The sequence below is a fragment of the Manis javanica genome, chromosome 13 (genome assembly GCF_040802235.1).
Source record: "Manis javanica isolate MJ-LG chromosome 13, MJ_LKY, whole genome shotgun sequence".
In the NCBI taxonomy this organism is placed as follows: Eukaryota; Metazoa; Chordata; class Mammalia; order Pholidota; family Manidae; genus Manis; species Manis javanica.
Window position 1 is genome coordinate 67,727,041 of NC_133168.1, and position 20,801 is coordinate 67,747,841.

Consider the following 20,801-nt stretch of genomic DNA (forward strand, 5'->3'; position numbering starts at 1 on the left):
ACTGTTTTCTTCTGAAACTTATTATGAACTCATTTTTTTTTTGAGTTAAAATAAGTTAACATGTCCTAGGAGACTAAACACTACAAGTTTCTTTGAGGTGTCAGAAGAGTAAACCTTTTGCTTAAAGGTAACATCTTCCCAGGGCATTTTGTTTCTGGTTCTATTATTTTCTCAATTTGTCTCTACTAATAAGGACATATTTTTCCTCAATTTGTCTCTACTAATAAGGACAATTCTAAAAATAACAATTAAGCCTGGATACTTGAGATAGTGTGTGGTCTCTTCCTAAAATTACAAGTTTATAGCTCTGTTTACTAATTTGCTGGTTCCTTTTACACAAAAGGGGAATGCAGATGTTAATTTGATCTGAAGCCTATTTATGTAGTGACTTTAATAATGTATATCTCGAGATGGAGAACCAAATGTTATGAGACCAGCATTTCTTGTCAAGCCCCACCCCACCTTATTCTAATTGGGATTGACCCTTAAACTGAATAAAGAACAAAGAGGCTATAGTTGAAACATTTCACTGCATGTTGCATCTTGCCCTTGGTAAATTTATATTTCAAATTATATAGAGAATCTGAATTACAGGGTAGAATATATACTCACTTTTTTTTGAGAATGGGATACATATTTTAAAATAGTACATATCATCTCTTTAGTTCAAATTCAGAAAATTCATTTAAATTAGTTTGAATTAGGTAATTTTGGAGAATTCATTTTCTTTCTGAAGAATTTAGACTTACAAATGAACTTCTTTATAAAAACATGCCAAAATTTATTAATTTGTGAAATTTAACATTCTAACACTATAAACCAGACTTCATTTGATGGATAAAGAAATGGCGGTGGCTTCTGAATTCGAGAGCAGAAATGTAGGCAATTGGATATATGGACCCAGAGTTCGTAGAAGAGCGTTGGGCTGGGCATGTTGATCTGTGAGTCATTTACATGTAGTGCAATAGAAGCCATAGACATGGAGTAGATTCTCTTGTGGGATAATTTGGAGTCATACCAAAGAAGATCTGACATGAGCCCTGTGTAGATCTGGCTTCATGTTGGATGGTGTGAATCAGCAAGTAACACTGGGACCCCACAAGCTGAGAGACTGAAGGAACACTGGGACAGTTTTGTGTTGTGGAAGCATCTCACCCCCGACCCCACCAACACACACACACACCAAAGCGTGGTTCCAGAAAGAGGAAGGCAGAATTGTTAGATATTTCTTACAAGGGGCAGGATATTAGATGGAAGTTTGAGAGTGATGTGAGGTCAAGAGAGACCTTTTTTGTGGGACAGACTCACATGTGGTGAAAGTAAGAAAGGAGCATTTGAGCAAGACAGATTTCATAAATCAGAGAGAAAAGATAATAATAATAGTAACAATCAGGACTAATATTTATTGAGTGTTTCTCACCTGCAGGGCACTGCGGTAGGCCCTTGACATGGATTCTCACATTTAATTCTTAGAATAATGTTTGATAGCGGGCACCATTATTTTCTGTAGGTTAGAGAGAGGTGGGAGGGGAACTGAGGCCTGGAGCTATTAACTAAGTAGCTCAGTATTCTCCATCTAGTAAGTGATGGGCCAACTTACTTCTTAAGGACTGAGCTTCGCCACCGCTTCCCACCTCTGACTTGAATTTAGGTGTTCTGCACTGTATGTGAATACCTACTGAAAAATTCTTTAAAGTGATATTTTGAGAAAGGCCTCTTTGAAACTCTCTGAAAGTTCTAACAAGTTTATTCTGACAACAATTTTAGCTAGTGGTCTGGGTCCCCCCCAAAGAAGTCTTATCTGCTGGGTATATATAAAACAATTGTGTCTCCAAATATAAGCTGTATGAACTAAAAAGGTTATTTACCTAAAGGACTCCTGAAACAATTGGCTGAGGCAGAAATTAAATCTGAGAGTGTTTTTATACTTAGGGAAGGACAGAGAAAGGATGGGTGGCAACATAAGAAGGTCAAGTAGGTGATAGGAAAACACCCTCCAGACAGCTTCCCTGTAGATTCTAGCTGGCTAAGTTTCCTGAAATAATATTAATTCTGTCCTCTTGCTTTTAATAGGACATAATGACTACATGTGTCCAGCTACCAACCAGTGTACGATTGATAAAAACAGAAGGAAGAGCTGTCAGGCCTGCCGGCTACGCAAGTGCTATGAAGTGGGCATGATGAAAGGCGGTAGGTGCCCCCTTTGCCAGCCCGGGAGGGATGTCTATGCCCGCCATGCAGAGCGAGCCATTGCTGTTCCAATAACCAAGGCGTTTCATGTTGGCCCTGCTAATTTATTTTTCTCCTGTTCTTATTTTTCTTGGCAACGAAGTGTTTTTATACTACATTTTATTTAAAAAGATAGGAAGCGGCTGGAAGTGGTAATTCTAACCTGCCATTTTGTGTTTTATATTTCAAATGTAAATAATTATATTTTCAAATGAAAGGTGTGTGGGAGGTGGTGGTGGAAGGAAAGGAAGACTGCTCAGTGAATTCGCCTAAAAATATTTTTCTGCTCTGGTTTACATGGCTCATGCTAGAAAATGGTTATCTGAGAATAAACCTTCCCTAAATTGGGACTTGTAGGTGTGAGCGCCAAATAGCTAATGTATCTGCTTTCCATCTCCTGCATCTCTTAGAGAACTGAGTTTCAATCAAAGGCAACTCTTTCCTTCAGTAGTTGAAGGGACCCTCCTAACCTCAGCTTAGTCTAGCCTGGAGCTGGGAGCAGTGAAGCAGGTCCTGAGCAGGAACAGGTCACAAGGCACTCAGAGTTCGTGCTCTGGGCTTGTGTCTTTGTTGTGGCTGTGGGTATGCATATGTGTGGTTTTCTGTCCCCTCATGTATCTAATCTTTGAATTTTCTTCTACGGGAATCCAGTGTCTGGTTCTGAGGATCTTAGGTGCCCTATAATATGGTTGCCTGTTTGAGCTTCTTGTATTCTGGGGGGTTCAAGTCTTGAGGAACACAGCTCCTAGTTTTGCACAACTTTTAAAATATTGGGAGAGAATAGGAAATGTGTAATTAAAACAAAGCTGCATGTGCATTCAGTCCTGGGAGAGAATAGGAAATGTGTAATTAAAACAAAGCCACATGGGCGTGCAGTATTTCATGATGATACCAAGGGGAAGGACAGACCTGGTGTTGTGCAGATGGTAATAGGGGAAAGCTTTCTGAAGGAGACGAAACTTGGGATGAGTTAACGAGAACAAAGTTGCAGCAAAAAGAATAGTGATGTGTTACCTCCTTCATGCCTGGACGGTGGGGGAAATGGAGGAAGAACTGAGAATGGCGATCAGGATGAAGGTGTGCCTGACTGGTACAAAGCTGCCGTCCGAGATGCCTTATGCCACGGCCATAATTAAGCTTGCCCAGTTGCGATTTTGAACAGAGTGTTTGGATTAAATTCTCTTGACGGACAGGTGAAATGTTGAATTGTGTGAGCTGTGGGCTATATATATCTTGAACGTCTGAAAAAGCCGCTTTAATTGAAAGGCTAAATAATTCTAAGAATTTAACAGCCATGTTCAGAGAAGGACACTTTGAGTCATGAATGGATTCAATATTTAAAGAATTCATCTTTCTTTGTACTGTTGGAGAATTAGTCAGGCTTAATTAAACTCCAAAAGCTTCTCAAGGTAACTTGATAAGTGACAGCAATATAACAGCTACGTGTAAGAAGCTTAATTTCAGACAGTGGAGTCCAAGTTTAATATGCTTCTTTTGCGTTGTAGGTCAAGTAAGCTTGGCCTCTCACATACTCTCTGAAAGCTGAAATAATCAACTTGCGATTCTGAAACATTTTTTTCATGGGCACTGAAATGTTTTATCCCCATATTGCCAAAACAATTCTGTTTTTCCTAATTAGTACTGCGATACAGCCAGGCTGCATAAATATAAGTTACACATACTCATTTTTAATCTAACAAAAATTTTAATAGGCAAAGACATAAAAAAAAGTCTTCCCACTGTTTTCAAATAGGACTCTAGGTAATTTGACTGCACTTAGCCAGTCTGTGTGCACATGCAGATGCTCGTACATGTATACTTATGACTGTAAGACATACACCTGTATTAGTTTGCTACTGTATTAGTCTGCTTGGGCTACCGTAACAAAGTCTACAGACTGGATGCCTTAAAGAACAGGAAGTGGTTTTCTCAGTTCGGGAGGCTGAAAGCCCAAGATCAAGCAAGATGCAGAAAATTTGTTTTCTGGTGAGACCTCTCTTCCGGACTTTTAGATGGCTGCCTTCTGTCTGTGTCCTCAGGTGACCTTTCTCTGTGGGTGCGGAGAGAGGAGAAGCCTTCTCTGGCATGCGTCTCTGTTCTTATAAGGACCTCGGTTGTGTTGGTTTCGGGGCCCTCCCAAAGAGCCTCATTTAGCCTTAATTATTTCCATAAACACCTTATCTCCAAACACAGTCACAGTGCAGGTTAGGACTTCAACATACGAATTTTGGTGGGGCAGAGTTCAGGCTGTAACATCCGTAACAGTCTATAATCCGCAGGGTTGTTTATATCCAAGGCTCTCTCCCAGGTTTGTGGACAGCCACCTTCTCCCTGTGTCTTCAACTGGCCTTTCTCTATACACATCACATGTATCCCTGATATTTTCCCTTTTCTTGTAAAGATACCAGTCATATTGGATCAGGGTCCCACCCATATGACCTCATGTAATCTTAGCACTTCTTTAAAGACCCTGTGTCCAAATACAGTCACATTCTAAGATACCGGGGTGAGGGCTCCCACATTAATTTTGAAGGGACACAATTCAGTATGTATCAGTATCCCAAAGACAGTCCTCAGTGCTGTTTCTCTTTATCTGTTTTTATATAATGAAAACATGTGTCTTTCTGGCAGTTTATATCTGTGTATGTTTTACGCCAAGCTTTAAAGCTGTAAAACTATAGGCTGTGTGAACATCTCATTCAGCTATATGTATAAAGTGTTTACCATAAGCAATATAATTTATTGTATTTCCCACAATGTGGGATACCACACTAACCTCAAGACACCCTGTGTAGCAACTCCCCAAAACCCAGTGAATGAAGACTTAATTTACAACTTGAAGTGTGTTTATAACTTACTATAAAATTTGAAATTACTTGTAAAGAACAGCTGGGACTGAATAAACCATTACAATATTTTCCTAGTGGCTTCCCAAGAATCCATTTCTTAACCAGGCTAGACCCTAGCTAGAATATTGGATCCCTACGTATGATACCAGATGTTTAGTTTCAGAAAAAAGAGAGGGAACAACACACTTAACCCCAACTTTTATAGCTAGGCTGAATCAATGTGTTGATGTGTTCTAAAGATATGAGAGAGGGTAGGATTTATTCACATAAAGAAATTATTTTAATCTGTTATGATGTCTGCTCTATCCTGAAAATCCCCAGATCATTATTAGGTTTGGTTCTGAGCCAAGGTAGTTCAGTAAGATACAGGCTTTAAGATGTTGCTTTGGGGGAATGACTTTCCCATCTCAGTGCGGACACCGGCTTCCCAGTCTAGGTTGCATTTTCCTTTTCATCTCTCTCGTTCCCCTTCAACCTTAGAGGGTAGATTAAATGCCTCTTCTTCAGGGAAGCCTTTCCTGTAGCCTCACACCAGGTTGGTTCCCTGTGTTCTAGCTTTCATGCAAAACAACTCTTCTCTGAGTTCTCATTACTATTCCTGTATGTTCTTCAGTATCTACCCATAAACTCCATGATGGCAGGGACTCTCTCTGTCCTGGGTGCTGATCTAGCACTAAGCAAGTCAGCCTAAGTGTCCACGAGTTTTGTTTTGCATGAGTGCATGAATTAAGTCAATTCATTTAAATAGTTATTTGTTCAGGGCTTCTTATGTGTAAGCTATTATGGTGAGAAAAAACACAAATAAGACCCTTGTCTCTTCCAAATTGATGTCCTCACAGCACAAAGAGGACGTGTGTACATGACGTAGCAAAGAAAAACCCAAAAGAAAGTAGAGCCTGGGTTAGAAGATGATGAGAATGGATGGCCAGTGGCCGGTGGAAGCTCAGAGCTTCAGCCAGTTGCTCCTGGGTTTGGGTCAACCCAGAATATGACTGAGCCCATCTGACTTCCAAGGTGAATATTGTCATCCAAGAGTTTGGCCCTCTGGTTTGACGGACAGGGGAAGGCTTCAGAGATGGACTTCCTGGTCTGAATACTGGTCGCTCCTCAGGCTTGCTGAGCAATTCTGTTGCAGCTACTTTATGAGCTTCATTACCCTCAGATGTTAAATAAAAACAAATAACTTCTATTTAGCAAAGTTTTTGTGAAAATCCAGATTCTCATAACATGTGAAAGCACTTTAAAAATTTCAAGCACCACACAAATGTTAGCTATTTTATTTTTTATATCTTAAAAATTATTTCTATGTTAGTTAAATACCCAGCACTGCTTTTTTTTTTTTAGTTGGAAGAAAGAGAATGATAATTTCATCCCTTGTACTAGGTATAAATATCTAATTCGTTGGTGGGGATTGAAATCCTGGCTCAGACACATCTGCTTTTTTTTTGGTGTCATGCTGGAAACAGTTTCGTGCTGAGTGAGATGTGTTATCGTTTTATAATGCCAGAGTTTTACACAAACTTGTTAAAATTCTTGTTTGTGTTCCTTGGTTATGTTTTCTCATTAGACATTAAAAAAGTTGAGATCAGGTAATCATCAACTAGTATTTATTTTGGGGGTGCATATAATATGTCCAGAAAAACTGAAAAGCTCAAAGCTCAAAAACTCAAAAACTCAATGAAGAATTAGAAATAAAGTATTTCCTTATTGCCCATTTACTATTTATTGTCATGAGTTACTGTAATTTGTTTTATTGATGGGATGAGCTCCCAATCCAGAAAATTAGGTTTCCTTTAATCCCACTTTGGCTACCTTTTACCAAAAGGCATCAACTGGATTAAAATTAATGATGATAGAACCAAATCAGTGAATTAAAAATGGAAGTAAAAGTTTCTCTCTTGGGCTTGTCCAATAATTCTTGTGAGGATTGTAGCTGCTTGTGATACCAAGCTTTTTCAGAAGGCAGAATCAGGAGTTCATGTTTAGGATTTGATGTAAGAAAGATGTTAAAGAAAAACTGGTTGCTCTTGACCAAAGAGACTCTGGTTGTTTTAAGCGGCAACCTGTAAATTTATGATATTAAAAATACTATTTTACTTATTTATATTATAGATATTTAATTTATTGGTAATTTCCCCATGTAAATCATTCTTCATTTGCAAACAAAGAAATATAGTGAATGAATGAAGTTCTTGAATTGTGTATAGGACCTTAAAGAAGAACGAATCCAGTGTTTTGTAACATTTAAAGCAATCAAACTCTTCTTCCACAAGCTGGTTTGGCATAACTTCTCTTCACTTAATATTGGTGTTTCTGAGATCCTTCTAAAACCCCAGGGCTATAAGGAACACAGTTTACAAACCACAGATCTAATGTAATCCCTTCATCTTCTAGATACGGAAATAGAAGCTAGAAAGATAAAGTTACTTGATCAAAATTTCAGAACATCATAGCAGAAGAATTGAGCCTAGAATTCTAGATTCTAGATTCAATTTCCAGCTACTCCATGAACCCATTCACATTCAACATAAAAAATAATCTATTAAAAAGTTGGATGCACCTAAGTTAATGCACACAAACACATATATTTACTCTAAAGAGAAGAAATTCAATGTAGAAGAAACCATCTTCTTCTAGTCTTCCAGATGACATGAGGATACCAAGACTTCAGTGATCTGTTGATCGCAGAGATAAGGGAAATAGGCCTGATGGGCTCATAGCTAACCTATGAATAGCTTTCTTAATCTACCTTAGTTAAGTGGTGGCAGCAACAGGTGTAGTAGAGGATGTGAAATGTGTTAAGACTAACTCAGAGTTGTGGAATTCAAAGAAAAGAAGAGATGGGAATGATAACATGGGTCAGAAAAGGTGAGCAGCGAGAAACCAAGTTGTAGGAATCATAGTCATGGCATTCCAAGGGGAAAAGAAGTTTAGATGCCCATTAATTCAGCATGAATTAAAAAAAACAAGTGACCAATTAATTGTTCTATCCAAGCTTGAGTAAAAATGAAAGAGATGTCCTGATACGCTGTGCCCTCAGCTACCTAGTAGGGATGGAGGCAGGTCAGCTCCTGTGACAGTTACTTCCGTGGGGTGAAGTGTGATGGCAGGTGGCCCACCGCTTCAATCCTGGAGAGAGCCATGCTACCTTCAGTGGACTGAGCAATTTTCTTACAAATCTGGTGGAGTACGATGCGATTAGCTCAGTTCGAAGATTGATGCCCTACTGACCACTCCGCCAAAACCGCTTCGGTCAGCTTTACCAATGCCCTGCGTGTTGCTGAATCCAACAGGCAACTCTCAGTCTGCATCTTGACTGATTAGCAGCATTTGACGCAATAGGTAATTCTCTCCTCCTTGATGTAGTTTCTTTATGTGGCTTCCAGGACAACACACTCTTTTAGTTTTCCTCCTACCTCACTACTCACTCTTTCTGTGTTTGTGTATTTCTCATCTTTCCTGACTTCTTAATGTTGGAATGACCCAGGAGTCAGTCCCAAGACCTCTTCTGTTCTCTGTCTTACTCATTCCTTGGTGATATCATCTAGTACCATTGCTTTAACCACTGTTTATGTACCAATGGCTCCCAAGTCTATACTGTAGTCCGTACCCTCTCCCAAGTCTCTGGCTTCTATCAGCAGCTGCTCTTGTGTATTTCTCACTTGGATGTCTAATAAACATCTCAAATTCAATTTGGTCAAACTTGAATCCCTTATCTTTCCCCTCAAATATGCTTTATCTGCAGCCTTTCCCATCTTAGCTAATTCATCTCCTGAACTGCTTCAACCAAAAAGTTTGAGTTGTCCTCAACTCTGTTTCTCCCACACCTCACATTCAGGATACTGTGGTGGCTCTGCCTTCAAATATTTTCTCTGACAGCTTCTCGGCACATTTACTCCTGTCATCTGGCCTGTTCTGCCTTCGTCTTTCTCCCAGTTGATTGCTGAAGCCTTACCTGCTTTCCTCCTTGCTTTCCTACAGTTGGTTCTCCCTAAAGTACATTATAAGTGGGAATCAAATCATGCCACCTTTCCTCTCAAAACTTTGCATGGCTTCCCATTTCACTCAGCTGATGCCATTACATCAGTGGCCATAAGATGCTATGTCATCTCCCCATCCCACCCCAACTTTTACTTCTTTCCCCTCTTTTCATAATCCTCTTTCTCTTGCTCACTCCACTCTAGCCATTATTATATGTCAGGCACACTTCCATATTGCACCACTTACTCTAGCAGTTCCCTTTCTCTGGATCGCCATTCCCCCAGATATCTGTGTGCCTAACTTGCTCACCTCCTTCAAATTCTTTCCTCCGTGATCAGTTTGTCAATGAGACTAACCCTCACCATTCTGTTTGCTTTGTCCACATACCCCACAGCACTCTCAATCTCCCTATACCCCCAATCCTGCTCTACTTAATTTTTCTGTTGCATTTTCACTTTCTAATACTCCACATAGTTAATTTTTAGATGATGTTTATTGTTTGATGTTTATCTCCCTTACCAGAATGTAAGCTGCAGATGGGTGTTTACTAACAAAACATGTTTGTATATGTTCTTCACTGACATATCACAAGCACTTAGATTGGTGTTTGCATATAATAGACAGCCCATAAATAGTTGTAGCACGCATGAATTAATAAAATGAATGAGTAAAACTGAAAGTACATTATAAGGTGGAGCTATGAGTAGATTGAGAATTAAGAGTCCTGTTTTTCTGATTAAGGGAGAATACTACTTGGAATTAAAACCTGTATAGTAGTTAGCTTTTGTTATATAGAAGAACCTCACCTGAAAATCTCAATGGAATACAGCAATAAGCATATATTACATGTCAGAGATGGATTAGGAGACTGCTGAGATTGGCTGGGTTCACTCATATGTCTGCATGTCAGCTGGCTGCTTTGGCTAGAGCAACTTGGGTGTCTCAGTTTTGTTTCATGTCTCTCATCTCCCAGCACGCTCTTGTGCTCTCACGGAATGGCAGAGGCACAAAGGGACCAGCTCTAAATCACAAGCCCATTTCTTTTTTATAAAAATTTTTTATTAAGGTATTATTGATATACACTCTTATGAAGGTTTCACATGATAAAACAACCTGGTTACTACATTTACCCATATTATCAAGTCCCCACCCATACCTCAATGCAGTCACTGTCCATCAGTGTAATAAGATGCCACAGAGTCACTGTTTGCCTTCTCTGTGCTACATTGTTTTCCCCGTGACCCCTCACACCATGTGTACTAATCATAATACCCCTCAAACCCCATCTCTCTCCCTCTCTACCTGTCCTCCCCTACCCCTCCCCTTAGGTAACCCTAGAGCATTCTTGGAGTCTGTGAGTCTGCTGCTGTTTTGTTCCTTCAGTTTTGAATCACAAGCCCATTTCAACTCTTTGCTTGAATTTGGTAATGTCCAATGGACCAAAACAAGTCGAATAATCTGATTCCTTAGGCTTCTTGAGAGAGGGCTTCTGAGTTATATGGCAAAGGTTGAAAAAACTGGGGCCATTTTGGAAATCTATCACAACCAGAAATATGAGCTTTTCAGATTTTGGACTGAAACATAACTACAGAGTCATAGAATCTTAGGCTTGGAAGGAACCTAGGGTTTATTTACTTTTCTTATGCAGTCAGCATAGGAATCCCTTTTGCAGCATCCCTGACAGCTTGTGTTGGAGTGCTGAATACTGATGTGTTTTGTTTTCATGCTTCTCTTATATACATGAGGAGTAGACACCATAAGGCAGAAAAATCCAGAAGCTGGTGTGAGCCAGTACTTCTGGAAAAGTGTGGGCTAGTTTCAGATATGTTAGATTTCACTAATTTGTTCAGATGTAGGTTTAATATATGTATGTGTATGTTACAACTGCTTATGAATGCACATTTGAAAACAAATGTAAATAAGAAAGAAACAAATCGTACCATTTGCAACAACATGGATGGAACTAGAGGGTATTATGCTCAGTGAAATAAGCCAGGCAGAGAAAGACAAGTACCAAATGATTTCCCTCTTTTGTGGAGTATAACGATGAAGCAAAACTGAAGGAACAAAATAGCAGCAGACTCACAGACTCCAAGAAGGGACTAGGGGTTACCAAAGGGGAGGGGTGGGGAAGGGTGGGTTGGGAGGGAGGGAGAATGGGATTGAGAGGCATTATGATTGGCGCACATGGTGTGTGGAGGGTCACGGGGAAGACTATAGCACAGAAAAGGCAAGCAGTGACTCTGTGGCATCTTACTACACTGATGGACAGTGACTTCAATGGGGGATGGGGGGGACCTGATAATATGGGTGAATGTAGTAAACACAATGTTTTTCATGTGAAACCTTCATAAGAGTGTATATCAATGATACCTTAATAGAAAACAAACAAAACAAAACAAAAAACAAATGTAAAGCTATTCTAATATTTCTGTAGAGGTTCTCTCCATATGTAAAATTAACCAAAGAACATTGACAATCATACTTTTATTTTTATTTAAGTTATAATTAGAGTGCTGATTTAATTTTTTTGATACTGAAGTCATTTGCTTACTCACATAGAGGTCATTTTAGCTCTTTAAGCATGGAAAGAAGGGTCTGCATTTACCTTCCCAAGAACGACCACAGACCTTGCCTCAAATGATAAAAAAAATGCTGACAGTTTTTAAAGGCTAGGCAAAAATTCAAAATGGGCCTCTTATTCCTACAATTTGCTTTTGCAGAAGTAAATTGTTCTTGAAATGATGTAAGCATTTCTTTGGGTAGAACTTATAAAATTTAGCACTTTGGGGACAGTAATTGTATGAATGAATTGCTGCTTTTAAATTCTCTAAGCTTAAGACCTCACGGAGTTTCATATGTTTGCTTTTCATTTCCATGATTGTGATTAGGATAATGAATGCTGTTCAGAGCTGAAAAGAATGTAAAGATCACCTAGTCCCCCTCTTTATTTTTCAGCTAATTTTTCTTGTCCAAGTCACAGGCTAGTTAGCTAGTGAATCACTCTTGCAAGAAGCCACATCTCCTGACTCTTGATTTAGTGCTGTTTGCACTGCACTGCTGCACTGACCTACAGTGATTTAGATCATCATGAAACAGAGACACATGCATAAGATATTAATATCACAAGGACTGAAATTATGACATAGGAAGGTTTACTATTGAGCACAAAATACTACTCTTCTTCAAGAAAATGATGAATGCATTTGGCTTAGTTGCATAGTGGAAGTACCAAAATAAATTTGTATGAACACTGTGAAATTACTTACTATTTAATATAATTTTAAAAAGACACTTTCTCCTTCAGGCTAAACTTATTGTTTACTATGTAGTATAATTGCTTACTTCTTAAGATAATTTAAAATGGACATTTTCTCCTTTAGGCCAAGGATTTTCACTGTTTTTCAGATAACAATTTCAATATTTGTTGTAAAGCCTGTCTTTTTTCTTTTTTAAATGTTTAGATTATTCTGGTATAAAACAAGGTAACTTTGTCAGGCAGGAGGAGGTCTGGCTACCGGTCATATGTCTGGGCCTGGGCTCCTCCGAGGATTCCTGGGCAGACAACATAGTTTTTCTGAACTCAGTTATCACTTTTGAAAAAATAGAGGCGTAGGTCTCAGTGGTCTCTAAAGTATCTTTCAAATCTTAAACTTTATGTTGTATGACCTGAGTTCAGATTAATAATGGAAAGCTCACACTCTAAAGCTAAAGGCAGCATATATGAGTTTCTGGGTATGAGGGACAACTTTGGCAGGTATCATACTTCTATTTCAAGCTAAATTTGCGGAGTAACTGGCAACTGGAAAAACCTTTCGGGATGGACGAAGTGTTTCTCTTCATTAGTTAGCATCGAGAGTGAATCTCTTGTAAGTGGAGAGTGCATCTGAGTGAAGTTGATCATCATAGTGATATGAACAGTGGCTGTGATGTCACTTCCAATTATTTAGCCACATGTAAGAAAGAATTCAAGAACAAAGTTTGTTGACATAGGACTTTGAGAAAATCACTAAGCTCTTGATGTAATATTTATGCCTAAGACTTGAGCCCCAAGAACTGGTGAACTTTTCTAGTTTCTGTCATGTGGAACAGACAAAGGGGGAGTCTGAAAAGGTAGTGAATTTTCGAGAAGTTCCTGATTAAATATCACACAAGCTGGTTTAGCAATGTGTACTTGAACACTTATCCAGTCAGTGTAAAATAACACACTTAGGGCCAGACTTCTTGGAAATCACAGAAATATATGCCAGCCCTAAGAGAGATCCTAAGGTAAAATGTGGAATCATGTATAAAGCAATGTTTTGTTCATGCTTGCAGGCAACACGTGCTTTAGTTTAAGCTTGATTGAGCAAATAAAAGTGTTTATATCTTTAAAAGCTTGCTTTGAAAGACTAGTTACTATTACACTTATTTTGCAATCAATTTTTGGCAGTGTTATTTAGAAAATTTTAGATAACAAGTGCCGGGCCGCATCCCAACTTCTTAGCCTAAATCATTTACAGATAGCCTTTACTGAACATTTACTACGTGAAGATGTTTTGGAGTCACAAGAGGAAAACGTGGTCATTGACTGACCACAGAGTCTAGGAAACTTAATGGTGGAAAGAGGCTGTTTCCGTAGAACAATGACCAAACCTCTCCTTGCCTCCAGAGAGCTCGGATTGGAGTTGGCCTACAGATTCCTGCTGTCTCAGCTCACCCACCAGTTCTAAGCCTCCCCTGCTGATATCAGTGCTCCCAGGGAATCAAGCAAACTCAAGTTTGCTGGCTGGCCCTTTGTACTTGGGGCTTCCAGTTTCTGGCTAATGTTCTTGGGCCTGTATCTCCTATTACCAAGTTAAGTCCTGACCATCCTAAATTTATTTCTCTCTCTTTGTGGTCCCCAGTCTCATAGAAAACACACCTGTGTGAAAACACCAACTGCCTCATCAAGCTATTCTGAGACTCAAAGCCATGAATTGTATTTTGATAATTACAAATTGGCACAAGTATTATGATTTGTATATGGTGTAGCATTGTGATAAGTCTTTAGTTTTTAGAATCAGACCACCTAGATTCAAATTTTAGTTCCATCTAGAGACCTTGAACAAGACACTTAACAACCTCCAGTTTTTTATTTCTCAAATGAGGGTAATAATGGTTCCTGCCTAGGAAGGTGGTACAAGAATTAAGGTATCACTTCCACTATAATATTTGGCTTTGTAGAGAGCCCTTCATAAAAGTTGGTTACAATGGTTAATAAAGAGCATTGAATTTTTGCCTCATGTACTTAATCTAATATCCAAATAGAATGGAATTGCACTGTATTATCATCATCACAATTAATCAAGAAACATTAGGTAATTAATTATTATGTATTTAGTTCAATTTGGATAGTCAGTGATATTTAAAAATGTAGTACCTGGCTCTGAAGAACCTCTAATTTAGCCTTCTGCTAACCCTGGCATTCAAACATCATCTTCTGAATCACACCTATTTTTTCAGGCTTCTTTCCTAGTTTCCTAAGCAACTTTTGGCTGCCGCAAACAGGTCTGCTCATTGATCACAGAACATACATACCTTGTCCTTTTATGCCTATCCTTCAATCTGAAGTTAGTTTTTAATACTCTGTTTATTAGTAATAAACCTACCTGTTTACTAAAGCCCCTCTATTTAGCTCATTTAGGACTCCCTGGAAGTCATCACCATTTTCCTCTGAATCCTATAATATTCTTTCCCTGTGTGAATCGGAAGGTCAGGTGAGCCACTGGCAGAGCCCTGAGTTACTCCAGGTACTGAGCTTTTAGAACCCTGCCAGCCTGAGGACAAGTTGGACGCATTGGTGTGCAGTTAATTTCAACTGCGAGAGAGAGCAGTTTCTGCCGTCTTAGCTCTTGACCTCTTTTTAGGTCCCTCTCCCTTGATTTTAACATTTTAACATATGCTTCAAGGTCTGTGCTCTGCCTCAACTCCATTTCAAATCTTTGGCATGACACGGTCTACACAAAGCTTTGATTTTTGACTTCTAGGTCATTTATCTGTTGATTTTCTCTCACTGCTAGAATTAATTGTGTGCATACTTTGTTGTCACTTATCTATGCAGACATGCCATCCATTTACTTCTGGCCTCAATACTGTCACCCAGTCTTGCCCCGAGCCTGGCTTCTCGAGTGGCAGGGTGCCTGTGTCAGTTAATTTCTGGACATTTGTGCTGTTCCAACAACACCCAACCAACTTTCTGGCACTATGTTTAATATATCTTTGTTTATTGAACACTTAATTGAACGGCATATAGGATTCACCTCTATGTGCCAGATAGCGTTGAGCCAAGGTAACAACTTAGTTATTAACTTAAAACTGTATTTTGAAAATATCTTCATCTTATGTCTATCCAATTTGATTTTTAATTTCTGTAGGGACCGATAGTCATATTCTTGTTTTATTCATAGTGCACTGATATTTTTGTAAATATTTGTTATTAATGAGTTTAATGATAACAGAGAGAGAAAATGTGGTCTATCTCCATGTTTAGCTAAACCATTCCCTTGGCATATATCTATATGATATCAAATACTACAACTATCATAACAAATAAAACTATACATTAAGTCAAAGAAAAGCACATTTTAAGGAGTAAAAAGCTATTTCCAAAATTATTAAGTTAATATAAAATTTCCTTATTATTGATTTGTTTTTTAATATTTAGATCACAGGTAAGATGAACTATTTTGTTGGTGGCTGAAACTTTTTATAGATATTTATTTTGAGAAGTTCTAGTTATAACATGTTTATTATTGAGTGATAATTCTTGTTTCTTTTCTTCAGCCTATACTTTTATGTTTATTATATTATTTTGTGGAGGATTCAAAAATAATCATTTTATGCTATACATGAGGGTTTTCTATAAAGTATTAGTTTATGGTATAGCAATTCCACATGAATTTTCCTGGTTTTCTTTTTTGTAGGCAGTTATTAGATCTATTTGTTTGTTTTTTTAAACATATTTGCACATTCTTGTTCTCTCTCTTCTCTCAATATGGTTTTAATTCATTTAATGAAATATTAAAAAAAATAAATTTTAAGTATTTTCCTTAGTAATAACTGATTTTGGAATAGCTTACTACATTTGCTCCAGGGCTTCACCTCATCATTTATTTAGTTGAGTCCTTCCCAAAATTTAATGTTGTACATGTGGAATTGATTCACTTCACTTGGATTCATTGTTTACTCCCAAGGAGATATTTTCTAGCTTTTAAAAATGGTAATGGGTCAGAAAAGTGCCCATCCTTATCCATTATATATTCACCGAGTGTATTTTTGCAATTTAACCCACTGGAAAAATACGGGAGGGTATATAGGTGACTTTGTCTTAAATAAATAGTTAAAAAATTAGGGAATCGTCCAGTACAATGACAAATAATAAAGCAATAAGGCAAATAGCAGTACAAACCCTAGCAAGATACATTTCAAAAATACTGAGAGTGTTACAAAAATAAAGTACTTCAGCCAAGTAGTAGGTCCAGTTAAAGAGTTAGGGAAACAGGGCTAGGCAGAGCCTCTGGAGGAAGGTCAGCAAAGGGTGCGTCAATGAGGCGGCATCCGGAGGGGGCAGGTGACCTAATATCATAAAAGGCAGAAGGAAAAAAGAGCTGTAAGGACTGACCAAAGGGAGGTGGTAGGATACTTAGGTATTATGCTTAGAATTCTAGAAGCAATAAGAGCAGTGGATGAATTGAAATGCAAACTGGGTGCAACTGCAAATAAATGTTCTGCATAAAACTTGGTCCTAAGTATACAGAGTGTATGATAGTTCGGGCAGAGCTGATGACCTAACAATAGTAAGAAATGAGTTTGAATTTCAAACAACAGGGCAGTATAGGAAAATATAACGAGGCATATCAAATAAAGGAAATATTCCTATAACTAAGGACCCAGATTTGGGGCATAATTTGCAAGCTAAGACTAGACTAGTAGACTAGTGGACTAATGCTTTTCTATTATAAAGAGAGAGAGAGAAAGTTTTGTGCTAAAAGTAAAATGGTAAACTGTTCTAAGAGTTTACTTCTGGGAACTTCCAAAGATTTAAAGAAAACTGTGGAAACTAAGATACCCTGAGCACCATGAATATAGCTTATAAGCAACCTGACTTCTATTTGAGAGCAGAAAGGTACTAGCTCAGGATGGACACTATGAAAATTCAGTATTCAAGCATTTTAATTTATATAGACTTATGCTGAGCAATAAGGAGGAGAGTGAATTAAATGAATGAGCAAATGATTCTGGAAGGATAGGCAACAAAGGGTTAATAGCACTTAGGCCTAGGTAAGGAAATTAGTTTAGGTAAGATTTTTATTTTCTACTTTTTTTCTTCTCTATATTTTCAGTTTGCAACAATGCACATTAATTGTTTATACATTATTTTATAATATAAAAAGATTTTTAAAATTTTATATATACAAGAAAAACAATTAGACAGTCTTATATAGATTTAGTGGGAAAACATTTTTTCTTCATTGCTTTCATTTTTGGGAAACTTTCTTCATGGTAATGCTTTTTTCCTTCTCGTGTGTTTCTATTTGTTTTTTAGGAGTGAGACTGGTCAGCTAGCTTAAAATAACAACTGTGTATATTGTTATGGTATTTAGCTGATGAATTTCACAACCGTAATTATTTTTTCCCTATTTGATACTTAACTGTATTTTAGGTAAGTTCTGAAATATCATGAAATGAGTTTATTCACATTCATCATCACAATTTTGAAATATCAATACCAAATGATTGTCTTTGGGGGTATTATTATGCTTGTTGATTACATTTGTGTTTTTTGATGATGGAAGGCAGCCTCCATTGCAAACAGCAAGAATACACAAAGCCCCTCATTGCAAACCCTTCCCCCTTCTTTCTCAAAATTGACACATGAATAGTTAGTGTGATTCACTAAGGAGGTACTTCATGAATAAGTCAATTTTTCCATCCCTGATCAGAATGTCTTCACTGTCTCTTGAGGATAAGTGGGGCAACACTAAATAAGGAACAAAGAGATTTCACAATGAAATCTTTCCAAACAATAAAAAAAAAACATTGTTTTGAACCAATAACTTCTGCCCCATCCTTTTATTGGAAGGTGTTTTCTTGAGGCAATGACTGGCATCTAGTTTAATGATTTTAAGTTTAAAGTAATTGTTTTCCTAGCAAGGCATCCCACTGCCATCAGGTTTCTTGTCAGAGGGATTTTATAACTGGTTGTAGCTCCTTCTGATAGCTTGTTCCCCAACCAGGAGTATACGCCATTCCAAAAAAATTGCAAAGTTGAAATCTTTTTATTTGGGGAACTTCTGCAAGCTGGGTAATTCATTCTATCTTCAGAGAATAAAAGGGAAAAGGCCATTAAGGTCCGTCTCTGTTACCTTAAACTTCCACTGAAACAGAAACGGGTCAGCTCAGCTGGTGAGAGCTTGGTGCTAAGGACACAAAGGCCATGGGTTCTGTCCCAGTACAAGGCAGAGAAGCTCAAAGGAAAAACCCATTACATTGGCCCAGACTCCCTGGGACATCTGCTAGCTATTCATGGAGAGGCAAGGAAGGGCAGGTTTTTTAATGAATCATCATAATTTAGGGAGTCTCCAACTTGTAACTCGTTGTGGGACCAAGGAAGAGGGCCAACTGAGGCTGGGCCAGAGGCCCTAGAGTACCTGAGGTCAGAGCACAGTAGGGAGTGAGAAAAATTAAAAGGGCTTTGGGAGTCAGTGTCAGTCCAAGGCATTATATTCAATGGGTGGAGCAAAGGAGACTGGGTTTGGCCACCAGTAAGGTTCTCAGACGGAAATGTCAGGATATCTGAAGGGCCAGGCCACTCACCCGTAGGCAAGCGCTGGGGGTGGGGCCCACTTCTGTATGGTACATTGGCAAGTGCCAGAAATGGTTCCCCAGCTACCACTGGTCTCAGGGTTGAGACTCACCTCTGAAAAGTTTGGGTAGAAGCAGGATCTCTGGAATTGGGCCAACTGAGCTATCAGGGGGTGGAATAGGTGAGGAGTGAGGGGTGTTTGGTGAGCTATATAACTATCTGCCTAGGCCTTGGTTATGGATGTGGAATCTGTGCTGTCATGTATCTGGAAGTGCTATTTAATTATAAACTTCAGCAAATGGACAAGTAGGAATGCTGATATATTGTCTTTCTCTGCACTGGCCACAAACATTTCCAGCTGTGAGACACTATGAATGTGGAGAAAGAGGGTAAAAGAGGGGATGTTGGGACCAAGTATCATTATTGCAGAAACTGGGTGGAGAGGATGTTTGATTGGCAGTAACATCCTTTTCATCTCTGACATAGAGAAGGATATACTATATTTCTGTTGTAACACTGTTCAGTAGAATTTCTGCGAAGATGGAAATGTGCACATTCTGGTTGTCACTAGCCACATGTGACTCTTGAGCACTTGAAATGTTGCTAGTGTTACAGAGGAACTTTTTAATTCAACTTAAGTTACATTAAATTTAAATTTAAATAGCTACATGTGGCTAGTGGCTACTGCATTGGACACAGCAAATCTAGGTGCTAGAGTAAATTGTAGCAGCAAGTCCTATATTGAGAAAAATTCATTTGTTATAAAAAACAAGCAGGGCAAAGCCTAGAGGTCTTTCCCCTTGGCTTTGGCTGTACTTCCAACCCCAAATAGGTAATTCGTTTTTTAGTTTATAAAATGTTAACTCCTCTGCCTGTAGTGATGAAAGTTCCTCTTGTTATTGAGATTTGACACTGTCTACTGCATGGTCTAATAGGTGGCCACAAGTGGCCATTTACATTTAAATAAATTGAAATTAAATATTGTTATAAATACAGCTCCTCAGTTGCATAGCCACATTCAAGAGCTCAGGAGCTGTAAATGGCTAGTAGCTCCTATGTTGTACTGCTCAGCTATAGAACATTTCCTCAGCACAGAGACTTCTGATTGAACTGTGCTAACAACTGGGAAACATCACATTGGAGACCTCAAGGAGGGAGGGTACACTGTAACACAAAACTCAAAGCCTTCTGTGTGGTTGGTGGATGCTGTATCTTACATTACATTTGGAACTCAGTTTATGAGTACCCCAATTTTTTAATTCAGTTGAAATGAATTTTGGTTAATTAAGTGAAAGACTGATTTAATTGTACATGATTTGCTTAACACATCTCCCTTGTTAGAGTGTTTGGAGCAGCATGTCACTCAATCCCTAACTTGTTTTTGTTATGTGTGGCATCTAAAAGCAGTTTACTCACAGAGGTTATCCCTTCTGAAATCTCTGCTGTTTTATGGAAGAGGTGAACAGCTGGCAAAAATAGTCCCAAGGTTTCTCATCCTAGCAAAGGGAAACATGGCACCAGTCACTGCCTTATACCATGACATTTCTGAAATCCTGGGAGGGACAGATCTCATGCTCTCATAATACATCAATATAAATATCATAATAGGCAAGGACTGAAGAGGTCATGATAACAGGAACATTAGATGTAGGAGAATGTCAATCTTGCTCTCATTTTCAGTTATTGGAAAGCTAAAAGTAGCCATTATACCAGCTGAGTATTTACTGACTTTTGGTGAGAACCACTTTCTCAAATAACTTGAAATCTCATTCATTACATGATGCCTTTACTCAGGTCATGGTGCAGATTTTCACCTGTACCTAGTATTTGACTTCATAGGTCCTCCTGCTATTTCACACCCTTCTATGAAATCCCTCCCCCACATGTAAACAGAACGCATCCATCCATTAATGGGA

The 20,801-nt window shown here is 38.5% G+C and overlaps 1 protein-coding gene across 4 annotated transcripts in view; it reads left to right on the top strand.

Moving 5' to 3' along the window:
- Nucleotides 1–20,801, top strand: part of ESR1 (estrogen receptor 1) — a 302,834-nt gene that overhangs the window by 140,620 nt on the left and 141,413 nt on the right. For all 4 annotated transcript variants that reach the window (XM_073219766.1, XM_073219765.1, XM_073219767.1 and 1 more), the window contains exon 4: nucleotides 2,074–2,190. In XM_073219766.1, the coding sequence (XP_073075867.1) occupies nucleotides 2,074–2,190 (117 nt within the window). The remainder of the gene's footprint in view (nucleotides 1–2,073; nucleotides 2,191–20,801) is intronic.